At 46.2% G+C, this 15532-nt stretch overlaps 1 protein-coding gene across 2 annotated transcripts in view; it reads right to left on the bottom strand.

Annotated features, from left to right (window-relative positions):
* Window positions 1–14923, bottom strand: part of Lypd1 (LY6/PLAUR domain containing 1) — a 44608-nt gene extending 29685 nt beyond the window's left edge. The window contains exons 1-3 of one of the 2 annotated variants that reach the window (XM_050161468.1): window positions 14764–14914; window positions 14586–14615; window positions 13097–13234 (exon numbers count right to left, since the gene is read on the bottom strand). In XM_050161468.1, the coding sequence (XP_050017425.1) occupies window positions 13097–13234; window positions 14586–14615; window positions 14764–14830 (235 nt within the window). In that variant the 5' untranslated portion in view covers window positions 14831–14914. Of the gene's footprint in view, window positions 1–13096; window positions 13235–14585 lie in introns of both variants that reach the window. The other variant, XM_050161467.1, reaches the window with a different exon arrangement.
* Between the last annotated feature and the right edge of the window lie 609 nt (window positions 14924–15532).

Here is a 15532-nt window from a genome sequence, read left to right as displayed (position 1 = left end):
GGGGGGGGGGGGGGGGGGGGGGGGGGGGGGGGGGGTGAAGGTGGAGAGGTTGAGAGGGCTATAACCATAGGTGCGATTTTCTCTCTTCTCTAGGGAGTCCATGACCACAGCGTAGCCGAGTTCCAGGGGACGTGATTAGCTAGTGGTGCTTGGGCCTCCAGCTACCTTGACTACCAAGTTACCTGCATGCTGTATGTGTGTTTCTTAAGAGCATTCCTATTAAGGCAAGCCAAGTCAGCCTTGAAAGCAGGATGCCACATTAGAAGGCCTGGGGGCTGGGCAACATTCGGAAGGATGCCTTAAAAAAAAAAAGCAACTCTTACAACCAGGCAGGCATAAATCAAATGCTTCAAATTTACCAAAAACAAAAAGGATATATTCAATATGTCTTCAAACTGTATTCTTATGCTAAAAACCTTTCATCACTTCCACAATATCTATCATTTTCGTATGCAACTGGTTTGCTTCAATAAACTCAATTCTGTGAGTATCTATTTGATGTAAAAAAAAATCTGTGCATGTGCATATGTGTGTGTGGGGGATGAGATGGAAGGAGGGAGGGTAGGGGAGAGAGATAAAAGAAAGGAGAAAATATGTACATGAGAGAAAGGAGACACGAGGAAGGAAAAAGAGAAGGGACAGAGCATGGAGAGAGGGGGACGGAGGGGGGATTATAATAGACTCTTTTAGGCACCTGTGTAGAGGAAATCGTGAAGGGCCGTCTTTCAGCTTCATTAGGAAAATATTCCTTAAAATACCGACAGGATTTGGTACTAGGCTGGTGAATAACGAACAAAGATAAACTGATTAGAAGGTTCTGCTGTCCTGAGCTTGACATCACCATCACCAACATTGATTACTAGGAAGGCTTTGGAAAGGGTGTAGGTGACACAGATCCCTGGCAGCCTTCAGTGCCGACTCCAGTTTGTGGGGTTCCTTTGACATCTCCACTTTAACCCGCTCTTGCACTACAGGACTGCTTTGGACTTCTTCTTTCTTTTCCAATTGCAAGTGATCAGCGGAATGCCTTTCAGAGAAACGTAGACAATTCATCTGTCTGGGCTGCAGCTCTGCCCACTAACTGCCTTCCCCTCTGGAGACGCGAAACTCTGGACAACTCCCTGATTGCTCTGTAGCTGAGATACCATCACGCTCACAGTTTGTGTCCTTCCCAGTGGCAAATTAGTCTTCTCGCTACCTCTGAACCGTTTTCCTTGTTTCCTAAGACCCAAGTGTTTCTCTCGGCCTTACACAAGCAATAAAAGCACATAAACGCCACTGCCCAGCGTCACACACCTGCTTCTTCCACCGATGCCCTCTGAACGAGCCGCGGTGGAGGGCAGCCTGGCCTGCTCCATGAATTCATATTCATCCCACACGCAGAATGCTCCCACCATGGCCGGCTGAGAGCTTTGCCTGGCGCCACCCGCCCCTGGCACTGTCTCCAGTTGAGAACAAGTCCAAGAAATAGAAAAACATAAAAAGCTATTGTCCATGTCCAGTGAGAAATGAAACGCATTGGACCAAGCATCACAACTTCCTTAAAATAATACACCTCTTTATCACTTTCACATGGGGATCAGGCTCAGGGCTGGTGAAGTCATAAACCTTCTGAAATCAATGGCTTGAGCCATCGCCACTTGATTCTAACACATCCTCTTTTTTTTTTTTTTTTTTTTTTCCAAAGAAGGCAATTTATTACAAACTTTCAATGGCCTCACCTTATCTTCAGCACTAAATTTGGTCCAGGTCCTGCTTGGCTTTATAGTGTTGGCTGCAACCAGAGGGTTGGAAGCAATTTATTAATAACAGAACATGCATGGCCTGAAGCTCTGGCTCAGGAAAATGGCTTATGAATTACAGTGTCATCGCAACCCAGAGTTTACCTCATCTAGAAAGAATTAATGACACATACCAGATTTCTTTGGCTTGTCCCCAGGCTCACTCATTCTAGATTTTTGTTGTTGCTTGCTTGTTTTAGGAACTATCTCTTAAAGATCTCCCAGGCTGGTCTCAAATTTGTTAAGCAGTCAAGGATGTCCTTGAACTTCTGAAACTTCAGCCTGTGCTACCTGGAAACTGGGATTACAGGCTTACACCAACGCGCCTTGCAGGTTTACTTGGTTCAGGGCTTGAACCCAGATTTTTATTCATGCTAACCAAGCCTCCTGCCAATTTACCTCTCCAGTGCTCAACCCAGATTGGAGGCTTCTAGTTATGGGTGTGGCTTCCTGGGGATTAGCAAGGGAAGTGATTGTATCATCTTTTACCAGCAATTCCTCCATTTCATCTGAAACAAAGTCACAGCTACAGTGGAAACTACAGGGCAGGAAAGAACAAGGTTTCATCGTCCAGAGTAGCAATGGCATTTTTTCCCCTTCAAGGGTAAGCAGGCTGGCCTGGGAAGCTATAATCAGATTTGGCTTGGGGACTGGAAGCGGCACATTTGTCTGGTTGCCTCAGCTGAAATCTTGCCCCCAGGATTCTCTGTTCATGTGCTCTTCCCTCCATTCGTCTCATGGGAGGAAAGCGATGTGTCAAGATGTTCCAGCCAGGCCAAAGAGCAGCGTCTCAAGGTCACAGCTCACTCATCTGTTCAACAGAAGCGGTGGGCCAGACAGGCTAATGTCCTCCTGGTCTTGGAAAGTTCTGACTCTGGAGGGTTCTGGCTTAAGGGTGATGTCATAAGACCTTATCCCGTACAAGGGCTTCAGAAATCAATAACCACCCACTCATGTCCCTGAGGATTCTTGTTTTAGCCTAAAGGAATTCAATATCTTCTCAAGAGAAAGCAGATGACTATCTAATAGCTGGATAGCCCAGTGATTAGCAGAGCGCCCATGCTTAAGGAGTAGGAGTTCCTCTTCCCACAGCTCACTGGACAGGTTTGGTGCAAGTTTTGCCTTAGTTCAGCAAACTGCTTTATTGGCCAGTGGGGTTTTAAAGCTTACCATGCCCTCCATGTTCTACCACACTGTTTTCTGGATGTTTCTAGATTCCTCATCTAGCTGCCTCTCCACATACATACACTTGTAAGATTGGAAAATGTGCCATCAGGAATTAGCCACAGAAACAGTACACATTCACCGTCACCAAAAATCATCTGGTCACAAAAGGCCATGACTCTTTAATTCCACTTACATATAATGTCCAGAGTAGACAATTGCATATGACAGGAGATGAATTAATGGTACCCAGGGGATGAAGGAGAGGGAAATTGGATGGCTGGGAATAGGTATAAGACCTTGCCAATTACTAAAATCTCCCAAACTCTAAAGTTGAAAACAGTGAGCTTTATGGTATGGGAATTATGTACTAATAAGTTTGTTCTTCAGAGGTTGGTGAGAAAGGGGGGTGGGCACTTGCCACTGAGTCTGATGGCTTGAGTTCGAGCCCCAGAATGGGAGAAGGAGAGCGGTAACTCTCACATAGCTAATATACAGTTAGAGAACAGGATTGGTTACAGTTGCTATTAAAACTATAAAAGGAGCCTCTTGAGATAGCTCAAGGTGTAAAGTGCTTGCCACACAAACATGCGGATTTGACTTCTGATCCCCAGCACCCACAGTAAAAGAGAGGCAGAGTACTGGGTACCTGTAATTCTAGCATTGAGTATGTGACACAGGAGTAGCCCTAGAGCTCACTGGCCAGTCATCTTAGAAGAATCTGTGAACGCCATGTATGGTTGGACATCCTGTCTTGAATAGAGAGCAAGGGAGAAAGACACCCAGTGCCACACCTCTGGTGTACACACACACACACACACACACACACACACACCACACACACACATACACACACACCCCACACACACATACACACACACACACCACACACACACACACTCAAATTCATGCACACATGAACATAATCAAATAATCAAATAAATAAAAACAACGGGGACAAAAGAAAGGAAAAAGCAAACCAGAGAATGTTAGCAGAGTGACTGGGATGCCCTGGAAGGAGGAAGAGAATTCTGTTCCCCAACTCAGTACAGACTTAAGCAAGCTACCTACCTAACCTCTTTGGGTATACGATTTCCCAATATCCTGTCATTGTGAGCCGTGGAAGCTAATAACTGGGACACCATTGTCTGGAATTAAACGCTTAATTCAATTCAAGTACCCTCAGCAGGAAAAGAAGGCTGAACTAAGACCCATGGGCCATTCTTTCGACAGGGACGTGGATAGTGCCTGAACAAGGCCAGGGAGCCTCAGACACATGACACGGCCTCGTTTTAGATTCTACTTAATTCATTTAATTTTGAGACAGAATTGAATACAGCTGAGGCTGGCCTGCAACTCTCTATGTAGCTGAGGATGATTTTGGCCTTCTGATCTCCCTACGTCCACCACCTAAGAGCTGGAACTACAGACATGCACCCTCACACTGATTTTATGTGGTATTGAGGATGGAATCCAAAGCCTTGTGTGTGCAAAAAAGTACTGTGCCGGCTGAACTCCATCCCCAGCCCATTTTTCAAGACCTGCTCAGTTATGATGGCTCTGTTAACACAGGCTTCCTTCTCCCACTGTCTCGCTGAGGAATGCAGGCAGCCTGTTTTTACCTTTTTCAGGGGAGGAAGCTCTGTTCCTTGCCCACACTTCTCAAGCGTAAAAAGTCTTGGGCGTGACACTCTCTCCGTTAATGGAACCGAGGTCCTTTTCATCAGGCAAACACTGGTCAGATTTAAATGTCAATGTGCCACAATTTAGAATCACCCGGGAGGAGACTCACAACCGAGGAAGTTTGTTAGTCAGTTTGTCTGTGGGTGACAGTCTTGACTGAGACAGGAAAAGCTACCCTGGATCGTGTTTGGCATCACACTCTGGGCTGAGCAGGAGCCGTGAGCCTATAGGCAGCATTGCTGTCTGTTTGCGACTATGGGTGTAACCAGCTGAGCTGAGTCTCTGCCTCGATGTCCTTTCAGTGACGGGTCAGGACCTAAAACTCTAAGCAGGGTGAACCAGTCCTCTCCAAGTTCAGTCGCATTTGGTCAGGGCCATTTATCCCAACTACAAAAGCAAAACTACAAGCACAGAAGAGTTAGGGAATGTTCACTCTTGCATACTAGACTAAGAAACCTTTGCCCGGCTTGGGAATTAGAACCTAAGTCCTTCATTTTTTTTTCTCTTTTAATTAAGGAAAGAATGGAGCGAGGAAACGAAGGAGGGATACACAATCCAGGAGGATGCAGATTTGGGCTTGTGGGGGGGAATACATAAGGGAAGCCAATATCCCTTTCACACTTCAAAGGAAGCGGTGTGTTTTGTTTTCATACTTCATCTCCTCTCCTCTTGGGAAAAGAAGCCCAGCTTTGAAGGCTCTCTGTTTAAACTCATTAGGAAAACCATCAATGAAGGAAGCTTTCATGCGACTGTAGTGGGAGGAACTAGCGTGATGGGGAGAGCTGGATCAATCTTCGCGCCTTTCATCTGCTACGATGGGAGGTCAGCTCGGGCTGCCTGTTCAGCTGGAAACTTAACATAAACAAATGCTCCGCTTACTGCAGAGTCCAAGGGACCAAAGGCCTGTGAGATTCTCCCGCAAATCCTCCCCAGAAGCCAGCTCTACCTACTGCATTATCAAGATGGATGGATCGGAGAGCGCGGTGATCAAACTGAATGGCAAAACGTCTTTCCCCAAAGAGAAAGTGTTTTATTTAGCATCCCAGAAGGAAAAGAGGCAGGATGGCAATGTTCACAACACAGAATCTGTTCCTTTATCGTTCCTAACTTTACTAAGCCTGGTATTAGTATATGTGAATATCCATGTGTGACTATCTGTTTTGGTTTTGATATTGGAATCCCCCCTGTGTGTTTGTGTGTGTGTGTGTGTGTGTTTGTGTACAAAGCCATATAACATCTCCAACTGTGATTCTTCAGACGTTGTCTACTTTATATCTCGAGAAAAGGTCTCTCACTGGCCTGGGTGCCTTACAAAGTATAGACTAGACTGTCCAGCGAGCCCCAGGGTGTCCACATCAGAACTGACACCATGCTTACCAGAAATGGTTCCATTTTTGGTTTTGTTTTGTTGGTTGTTTTAATCATGGAATCTCAGAGTTGAACTCAGGTCTTCATGCCTTTGTGGCAGGAACATTGCCAACTGAGCCATCATCCTAGCCTCGGAGTCATTTTTTATTTTAACATTTTATTTAACATTTTTATTTTATTTAACATTTATTTTAATGATTAAATAAGTTTCCTTGGTTAATGTTAAACTATGGTGATTAAACATATTTTATTGTATTTCCTTATCTTGTAGTGGAGGAACTAAGAGTTTGGTCTTCCACCACATGTGCTCCAGGGACCAAATCCGGATAGCCAGGCTTGGGAGCAAGTGTCTTTAAACCTGAGCTGTCTCTCTGCTCCTAGGGTAAATTTTAAATGTTTTGCCCTCAAGTTAATTTGTATTCTCTATGATCCATCTGACTGATTCAAACTGAGGTTACGGGTAAGAAAAGAGAACTGCCAGTGGTTTTCTAAAAGAAGACCCTAGGGACCCCTGAGGAAGACGGAAAAAGATGGGATGGGTGAGGAAGGGCTCAGCCGGAAGAGGGGCTACTGCCAAGTCTTATTACCTGAATTAGATTACTGATGATCCAAATGTTGAAAGGAGAGAACTGATTGCTCGGATCTCCACAGGAACACTGTGGCACAGTCTCTCTCTCTCTCTCTCTCTCTCTCTCTCTCTCTCTCTCTCTCTCTCTCTCTCACACACACACACACACACACACACACACACACACAAAACCCCAGTGATAACAAGATGTAAGGTAGAAACAAGCAGATCCCGGATGGTTAAATGCCAGCTTGGCTAGCCTATTTATTGAAGTACCAGGCAAATGAGAGACCCCATTTCAAACAAAAACTAGAAGCTGCCTAAGGAACTACACCCAAGGTTGTTTTCTAGCCTTCACACAAAAGCCGTACATACATGTACTACAGAAACATATGAGCATAGGCGCATGCATTCACATGCACACAACCAAGAATTAAAGCTTATGTATAGCTAAGAAACACAGGACATGATAAAAAGTATAAGTACACACACATAAGTCATTCTGTTGTGTTTGGGTGCATATGTATCATTGTGTGTGTGTGTGTGTGTGTGTGTGGTGCAGTCATGCATATGCATGCGTGTGTGAATGTATGTGGTTCTGTGTGTTTGTGTGCATATGAATGGAAGTCGGGAAAGGCCCTTGGGTGTCCTCTATTTAATTTTCTGCCTTATTTCCTAGCAACAGTGTCTCTTACTGAATCTGGATGTCGTATTTTCAGGGAAGCTGGTTTGTGATTGAGCTCCTGCATCTGTCTAAACTCTTTAGTGCTACATGCATTGTGACCTCATCAGGTTTTTGTTTGTTTCTCTGTTTTGAGACAAGGACTTACTATATAGCCCTGGCTGTCCCGGAACTCACTATACAGACCATGCTGGTCCACAACTCAGAGACCCACCTGCCTCTGCCTCCCAAGTGATGGAATTTAAGACATGCACCACAACGCCCTGATTTTTACATGGCTGTAGGGATCTGATCTCAAGTTCTGATGCTTAAAGGGAGAGCGTTCTTACCCACTGAGCCATCTCCCCAGTTCCCTCCAGCGCATACCTTAAAAAAGAGAATCCATAGACAACTGAACTATGATGTGTGAAATTGACGAGCCGACAAAACTACAAGGACAAACGAGAACTCACCTTTAAAACTTGGTAAAATTAAGTACAGTCAGACTTGAGAAAACTGGTTTTCTCTTCACCAGGAGCAGGTGTCTATACATCCATCCCTCTTTTGGCATCCCCTCATTTAGCTCGTGAGAAAATAAGACATGAGATGACCCGAGCCAAAGCCTGAAGCCATCCTTGTCTAACTTAATGAGCAACTAACTACTCCAAAAGGAAAACAGCCATTCCTTCTCCAGCCATAATGGAGATGCAAGATGGCATGTAAATCAGTAACTCTTGTATTGCAAAACAGACAAATAGATTAATGCGAATTGCAAAGCTGGGTGAGGAGATCGATCAGGTTACCGATTCAGACCATGAACTTTCTCTCAATATACTGCATTTAACTTTTAAATAAGGTTTAGGAGAACCTGTAACACTTTGCTTACTGACAGAGCTATATTTTAGGAAGGGCAGAAATTGGCTAGTCTATAAAAATTAAATTATGCCCCTTTCACGGTATCTAGTCAAGAGGAAAAACTCTAATTACAAGATTGCACTGTCAAACAAATGCAAATTTGTATTCTTTATATCCTGGTTTAAAAATTCATACTGGAAGGTTGGGGGGAGGCTCCTATTCTGAAATGAAAATCAATATTTGAAATATTTTTATGGAATGCAATGATAAATAAGCAAAATAAATGTGATTCTCAAGGACGCTGCTTAGAAACACCAGCCCATGAAGAGCAGAGCTGGTGGAGGAGTCATTATTCATACGAACATTTAACCATCAATTAAGAAGGACAAGGAAACCTCTTCCCACAGCCCAGACTTTACTATTCCAGATATGAAACAAAACAGCATCAAGAAATAGCCTCAGCTCCTAATAGGAGCACCTCTCTAAAGAACAGGCAAAGTGTAATTTTAAGTATACCTCGGTGGAAATTAAATTTATGTTCTTCATAATTTCTAAGAGCTGGGTTTGCAGACTAAAGCCAGAGAAGACCCAACTGAAGACCTGGTCCCATCATATTGCTGGTAATGGGGGCTGGAGCAGGCAGGGAAACTGTCTTTCTTTACCGCCTAGTATCAGATGGGGGCTGGAGCAGGCAGGGAAACTGTCTTTCTTTACTGCTTAGTATCAGGGTCCATTAGTTCATTAAAGTTTCTTAGTCTGTTTAAATCCTTGGCGTTTCTATAGCTATTGAAAAATGCCAGACCACTCAATACTCAAAAGTTTGAAACCCTTCCATCTTGACTTTCTGATTCTTTCAGTGTTCACTTTGCGGTCTATCTGCTTGGCCCACCAGATGAAATTAACAGTCTTAAAAACAACAATAAAACAAACAAACAAGCCAATCATCTCAGTCCTTACGATCTTGCTCGAGCTATCTTCCTGGGTGTACATAATGGTACATTTCCCTCTGTCAGATGCTGGCAGGTGACATTGTAGCAAATGCGTTTAGCCAGGGAAGCTCATGTCAAGAGCCACATAGTGTCAGCGGCCTGGTGGACTAGGACCAGACATATAACTTTGTAAAGCTCTTCCTCTGTTTCTTTATAACATAGAAAAGGTAGTCTAGATCAGTGGCTCAATGTGGAGCATGCCAGGGTCTCTAGAAGAGCTTAGACCACAGAGGTACAGAAGGAGCGTCTTCAGGGGGCAGTCAAGTGACGTTCAACAGGACTCCAGGGAGACCCCTATGTGCTCTTAAGTTAGAAACCCTGGGCCTTTTCAGCTCTGGTGCACCAAGAGTCTCAGCACCAATTCAGACTTTGATTCTTAATGGGACCACTTAACAAGCGCTGTTCGCTTTCTGGGGTAAAGGGTGTGAAGTTGACTAAGCAATCGAATCTCAGGCGAGCTGGCTGAATCATAGGAAGTCAGTCATTACGAAGAGAGCGAGCTCACATTATGAAGAGTCTCACATTTCATGAGACACCACAGGCTCGTGCTAAGGGCTGAGCCAGATACCCGGTGCATGCAATGAAAGTTAACTCACGCTGCCACGATTTTATTATATTGCGATCACTTAGCAACCAAAGTTGCTCTCCATCCTTGTTGGCAAAAAAATCGAAGTGACTGGTCTATAACAATTACATGAAATTTAATATGGAGTGCCTTCAGGATATCAATCTGAAGATATTGCCTTCTGTTGAGGAAATAAATAAATAAATAAAAAGTAAACAAGCACTACCAATGGAAACAGCAACCACATTTGTCAGGCTTCCATCAAATGCCTTGAATTCATTTACACCTAGTATACTAACCTACAATGGTTAGTATCAACGTGGCAGAATCTAAAATCATTCAGCAGACAGGGCCTCTGGGTACGGCTGCGGGGAATATCGTTTCATGGGCAGAGTCACCTTAGTCGTGAGCATCCCTGACTGCATCCCTGACTGTGTTCCTGGAGTGTAATAAAGGAGGATAGTGAACACTAGAGCACTGGCAAGTGTTGCTCTGTTCTTGAGTGTGCATGGCATGGCCAGTTCCCTCCAGCTCCTGCTGCTGTGACAGTGGCTGACTGGACTGTGCCGTGAACTACCAGTTAAAAATAAGCTCCCCCCTCGAGTCACTTTTGCCAGCCTACGCTGTTACCGCAACAGAAAGCAGACGAGCAAACACTAAGATATTCCCCATAACCGGTTTCCCCATTGGATTATTAATCGCTTGTTTTTTTCAGACATCAAGATTGAGGCTGCAGCTGTGAACACTTGAGTTTAGTAAGAGTGCTTGCCACACAGGCATTCAGACCCAAATTCAGATCCCAGCACCCACAACAAATAAATAACTAAAAAGAGCTAGTTATGGCCATATTATGCTGACAATCCCAGTGCTATGGGGAACCGAGGCAAGAGGATCTCTGAGGCTTGATGGCTGCCAGACTAGCTCTCCAGTGAGTGACCTTGTCCTAAGGGAAAAAGTGGAACAAGATAGAGATGGATGTCCTCCTGGCTCCCACTTACCCTTTCACAAGTGTGTGCACTCTTGTATAGGTACATGTGTTGTGTATATACACATAGAACACATGTATATGCCACACACATGCTGAGAAATACACATACATGCCTTGAACTTCATTTTTCTTCACACTGAGACCTGTGGCCTATGTCCCTTACCCTGTGGTCACTGACATCTTGTTTGGAGACAAGAAGCAACTTGACTGTGTCACTCGAAAACAACCGGCCTAACCCAGGGACTTCCTTTAGGACCAACTGGAAACTTTCTGTGGGCAATACAGAAGTTATGAGGTGCATTCTACTTTTCTATAGTATGGTCTTCAGGAGAGGATGAAGCAAGATGAAGAATAGCACCTAAAAAGGGAGTGTGTGGTTGCCATCTGGGGGGTATATATAGAAGGCCCCTTCTGAGAATGCTTCGGAGTGACAACTGCTTTTCTCAATCACATTCCGGTGCGTGAAGCACAAGCCCTGGTAAGCAGTGGCCTTGAGGATCCTGAGGGAGTTCTTAAGGCCTGCTATTACCTCCTCCCATCATGTCTGCCTCAAACCTATTTCATGGAAGGGGGCTGCAAATACGTGAAAAGCAACAAACATTAGACTCAGGTAAAATACAGTGCAAAGAATATCACTCATAAAAAATAATTCGCATCCATCTTAGCTGTAGAATCATCATTAATTTTTGTGTTGTTGTACTGTTTTTAATAGCAGGAATACCAGATTCTAAAATCATGCTCACTGGTTTGGGGAGAGAATACATAATTCTTGAGAGCAAGTGTATCTTGGACTTCTCTCACAAGAGCAATCTTGGTACAAAGGGCCCACACTGGAGCCAATAATGTTCTACAAATAACAGCCTATAAAGCCATACACAAAGGGTTCAGGGAGGTGGCTCAGCGGATGAAGTGCTTGCCACTCAAGTGTGAGAACTAGAGTTGGGATCCCAAGCGCACTTGTAAATAAAGGTCAGCCGGGCAAATGAGATGCCTGCTTGAAACCCCAGCTCTAGCAGCCAGAGAATTAGCGGTCTAGTTAGAATTGGTGAGTTCTGGGTTCAAGTAAAAGATTCTGCCTCAATATATAAAATGAAGCATGATCAAGGAAGACATGGATATCAACCTCTTGTTGCCACTCACGCGGAGAAGTATCTGCATAGGCATGAACACCACATACACATAGCATACCAAAAAAAGTGTGGATGTACACCTACATATACTTATGTACCAACAAACGTGAATGTGAATGCACATATATATGATTACCACACATACATAGACATGAGAAAAAATAACACCCCCATACCACAGCCCAGTCTTATGGAGAGTTGGTAAATCAGCTCTCCAAGGAACTAAGACATTAATAAGATACCTTCAAACCCTACCCACGAGGAAACTGCTGTGTCAAGGTGCTGTCTTCAGTGCTAACATCTGAGCATTGTTTTGCCAGAGGGTTAGGTGAATCAATTATTCTAATCACTTCATGGAGCCCTGTGGGCACCTTGTTGGACTAAAAAGAAACAAGGCTCACTCAATGGAACCCATCCCAAGATGGCATTTCCCTCCTTTTCAACTGTCTTTAAATGGAGAAGTCTCTTTTTGACCTTGAAATCAAAGCGATAGCTTCATTTATTTTTTTAACATTCTGGTTCCATCTTGGGGTGAGCTTTTAATTCTAGCTCTGGGGTGGGTCTGATTCCACCTCTCAAAAGACGTATTAGCTAGAGTGATGTCTGTTCCATCTAACTCCCTTCTTCAGCTGCACAATATCCAGAAAATTTGCTCTGATAGCCAATAGCTAAGATACTGGGGGTGGGAGTGGGGGTGTGTAATCCTTCCTGGGGAAGATCTTGGCAATTTGTGCCTGGAATTTGATGCATTGGTTCTAAAATTAAATAAAGATCCTATAGTGTTCTTCAAAGAAATATGGTGTGCCGCTATGACAAAACACATTTTTCAAGTTCTGACCTCTGGGAACTTCGAGTAGCTTCATATTTCAGGCTGACATCGCTCACAGGCTACTATCTAGCTGCTGGAGCTGGAACCAGTTCTCAATGTATTTTGTTTTTTACCATCCTGATCAGCTTTTTAGCCCAGGAAGTAGAAAGGAGAGAGAGAGAGAGAGAGAGAGAGAGAGAGAGAGAGAGAGAGAGAGAGAGCACTACTGATTTACAATGACTTCCCCTCTGGAGTCCCTTGGGGAGAAGCCTTGGTAATTAACTCTAATGAGGTTAAAGTAACTTCCAACTCTTCGGTTTTTTTTTTTTTTTTTTTTTTTTAGAACCAAACTGTATAAAGTAAATCTGTGCTAATCAGTGTGTGTATGTGTGATGTCTGTGGTGTGTGTGTGTGTGTGTGTGCACAAGCTCATGCACACATATATGTTAACTCAGTCAATGTCTTTTCCTGTAATTTAACACCCTCCATCCCCAGTCCTAGATGGCGCTTGGAGTGGGAAGAGCGGTCCAGCTTACCAGCACTTTGCTCCATCACTTCTTTCTGACACATGTCTTGAACATTCACGGTGCAATTTACGATGAACTCAGGGGACGAGCAGTCGTTGTTCAGCTGGAATTCTTCACACTGGTAGCACTGAATTTGCAGCGCCAACCCTGTGGGACAGATGAAGTGGGGTCCAGAAGCACTAGTTAAGATCTGGCTTGCAGACAGCACACCCTGGCTGGCCAGTATCACCGTATACTGCCCCAGACAACAAGGGCTTTTGGCTTCTGCATCCTGATCTTCAGCAGGGCAGGCAGTGCCTGAAGCCAGCAGGGGGCGGCGGCACAGGTTTCCCAGGGTTTAGCATGATAAAGCCCTGTCAGAGACCCTAAATTCCGTCTCTAGACACAAACAGCTTCTGTAACACCCCCTCAAGCCTTTCTGCAAGTTGCTGCCAAGGGAAGGGTGAGAGTTCAAACCCTAGATCAAAGTAGCCGAGTACAAACTTCATCTCCAGTCTGAGCCTAATTGCTAATTGGTTACAAATTGGTTAATTACTATTTTGGCACCATTCATAATTGCATTCGCTGACGCCTTTTCGGGCTTATTTATTTAATCTTAGAAGTCAGCACTCATAGGCTGGGGCTCTGAGGCTGCCTAGCGACCACCCTGAAACCTGGAAAGGAGGCACTGGATACCAAGTGTCCCTGAGCCCTCTTAGTCTTTCAATTCAGAGTCTCTTCCTGTGACCAGAGTGGGGCAGCTGCTGAGGGTGGAAGAGTATGTGGCGTGTGTGCGATGTATGTATGTGTGTGTGCGTGCGCCCTCCCCGGGACCGCTACACTACAGCTGTTTTAGACTTGACCTCTCCACCCTCGCCCCCCTAAAAAAAAAAACGTGCCTGTTGGGGGAAAAAAAAAAAAAAACTCTGATCGCTTAGAGTCCATGATCAGGGACTAGGTCTAGCCTTACCATATCTTCCCGATTGCTCTCCTCGGATCTGGGAGCTTCTCTTTGGACTCCATGCCCAGCGCTCACAGTGTGTTCCCTTCTTAGCACCCCACAGATCGTAAGCCAGGCACAGATAACTCAAACTGGGATAGCCGTCCCCCGCCCCCAGCCTCAGGTTGTCCGGTGTGTCGCTCACCTGTACGCGTTGCCGCTCCCTTGGGTGGTCACAAACACTTGGTAACTTGAGATGGTTGGAGGTTTGTCGCCCGGTTTCCCCGCTCGCCGGGCTCAAAGACCCTCCCCACTCCCAGCTCTGCATCCCCGACTGTGCACCCCAAGCAGCTGCAGCTGAGAGTCGCGCCAATCTGCCGCTCTCCTGCAGCGCGGGACTTGGAGAGAGTCCCAGTCTGGCGCCTCTGGGTCTCAGTTTCCAGCACCAAACTCCCGCTGGGTAGCCCCAGCGCAGCAGCGCGGACCCCTGCTGGGCGCCCTGGGGGTTCGAGCAGGGACAGGCGGCGAGAAGGCATGAGCGCGTGTCTGGCCAGGCTGCTGGCCTCTCCATCTTCTTACCTGGAAGCCAGAACAATCCGCAAAAAGTTGCTGCGATGCCGAGAACCCACATCCTCCCGGATCGGCAGGGCCGGGAGCGGGCAGGAGCATCAGAGACCGCGACCGCGGCAGAGGCGACAGCAGCGGAGGCTGTCCGGGCCGCAGCGACTGTAGCTGCCGAGGTTCGCGCTGCTGCTACTGCTGCTGCTGCCCAGGCGACGGCTGCCACCGAGAGGAGCCGCAGGTGTCGCCCGCGGCGCCCGCATCGCCCGCGCCCCGGGCTCCCAGCGACTGGTCCCTGGCACCTCAGGTTCCCTCTCCCCGGGGCGGAGTGCAGCGCCTCTGGAGGAGTTGGCTGCTGAGGCTTGAAGAACTACTGGCGATCCGGAGCACCCAAAAAGTCTCGCCTCTTCTACCCCCACCCCTCCCACTCTGGGTACCACGTGACGGCTGCTGAGTTGTGGTGGGGGTGGAGGGCGGGGAAGGCTGGGACTGTCTCTCTGCTGTTCCCACCCCCTTCTACCACCCTTTTAGCCTACCTCCTCCAGTTCCTTGGAAAAGAGCTCCTGCAGGGCTCGGTAGTAGTCCTTTTCAGGGGTTAGGAATACAGGGGTGACTAGGGCGCAGCAGGTGCTGCCAGGCCAGGACCTGTCCTGTGAGAACTCAGAGATCGAAGTGCTAAGCTGGGGGTCTCCGCACACTGGGATACCCTTCCCTTCCAGGTGCTCTCTTCCCTCCCAGGAGTGCTAAGTAGTACCCCCCCACACACACACACTGGATGACTGGTATAGGATGAAGGGGCATTTCTGTGCACCTGGAAAAGTTGCACGGTCGCTAGTTCCCTGGGGTGTCTGGTGCAGCTGCGCCTCTTCTTGGGAAAAACCCACATCGCAGGTCACCCCGGTCTTCTGGCACAATGCCTGGGAGTTACAATGGTGACCCTACCGCAGGTGGCTCACTTGGCCAGA

This window comes from Alexandromys fortis, unplaced genomic scaffold, assembly GCF_014885135.2.
Source record: "Alexandromys fortis isolate MF-2015 unplaced genomic scaffold, M_Fortis_MF-2015_v1.1 scaffold_109, whole genome shotgun sequence".
In the NCBI taxonomy this organism is placed as follows: Eukaryota; Metazoa; Chordata; class Mammalia; order Rodentia; family Cricetidae; genus Alexandromys; species Alexandromys fortis.
The sequence above is the reverse complement of the archived record's forward strand: the minus strand, read 5'-3'. Positions and strand labels throughout refer to the sequence as shown.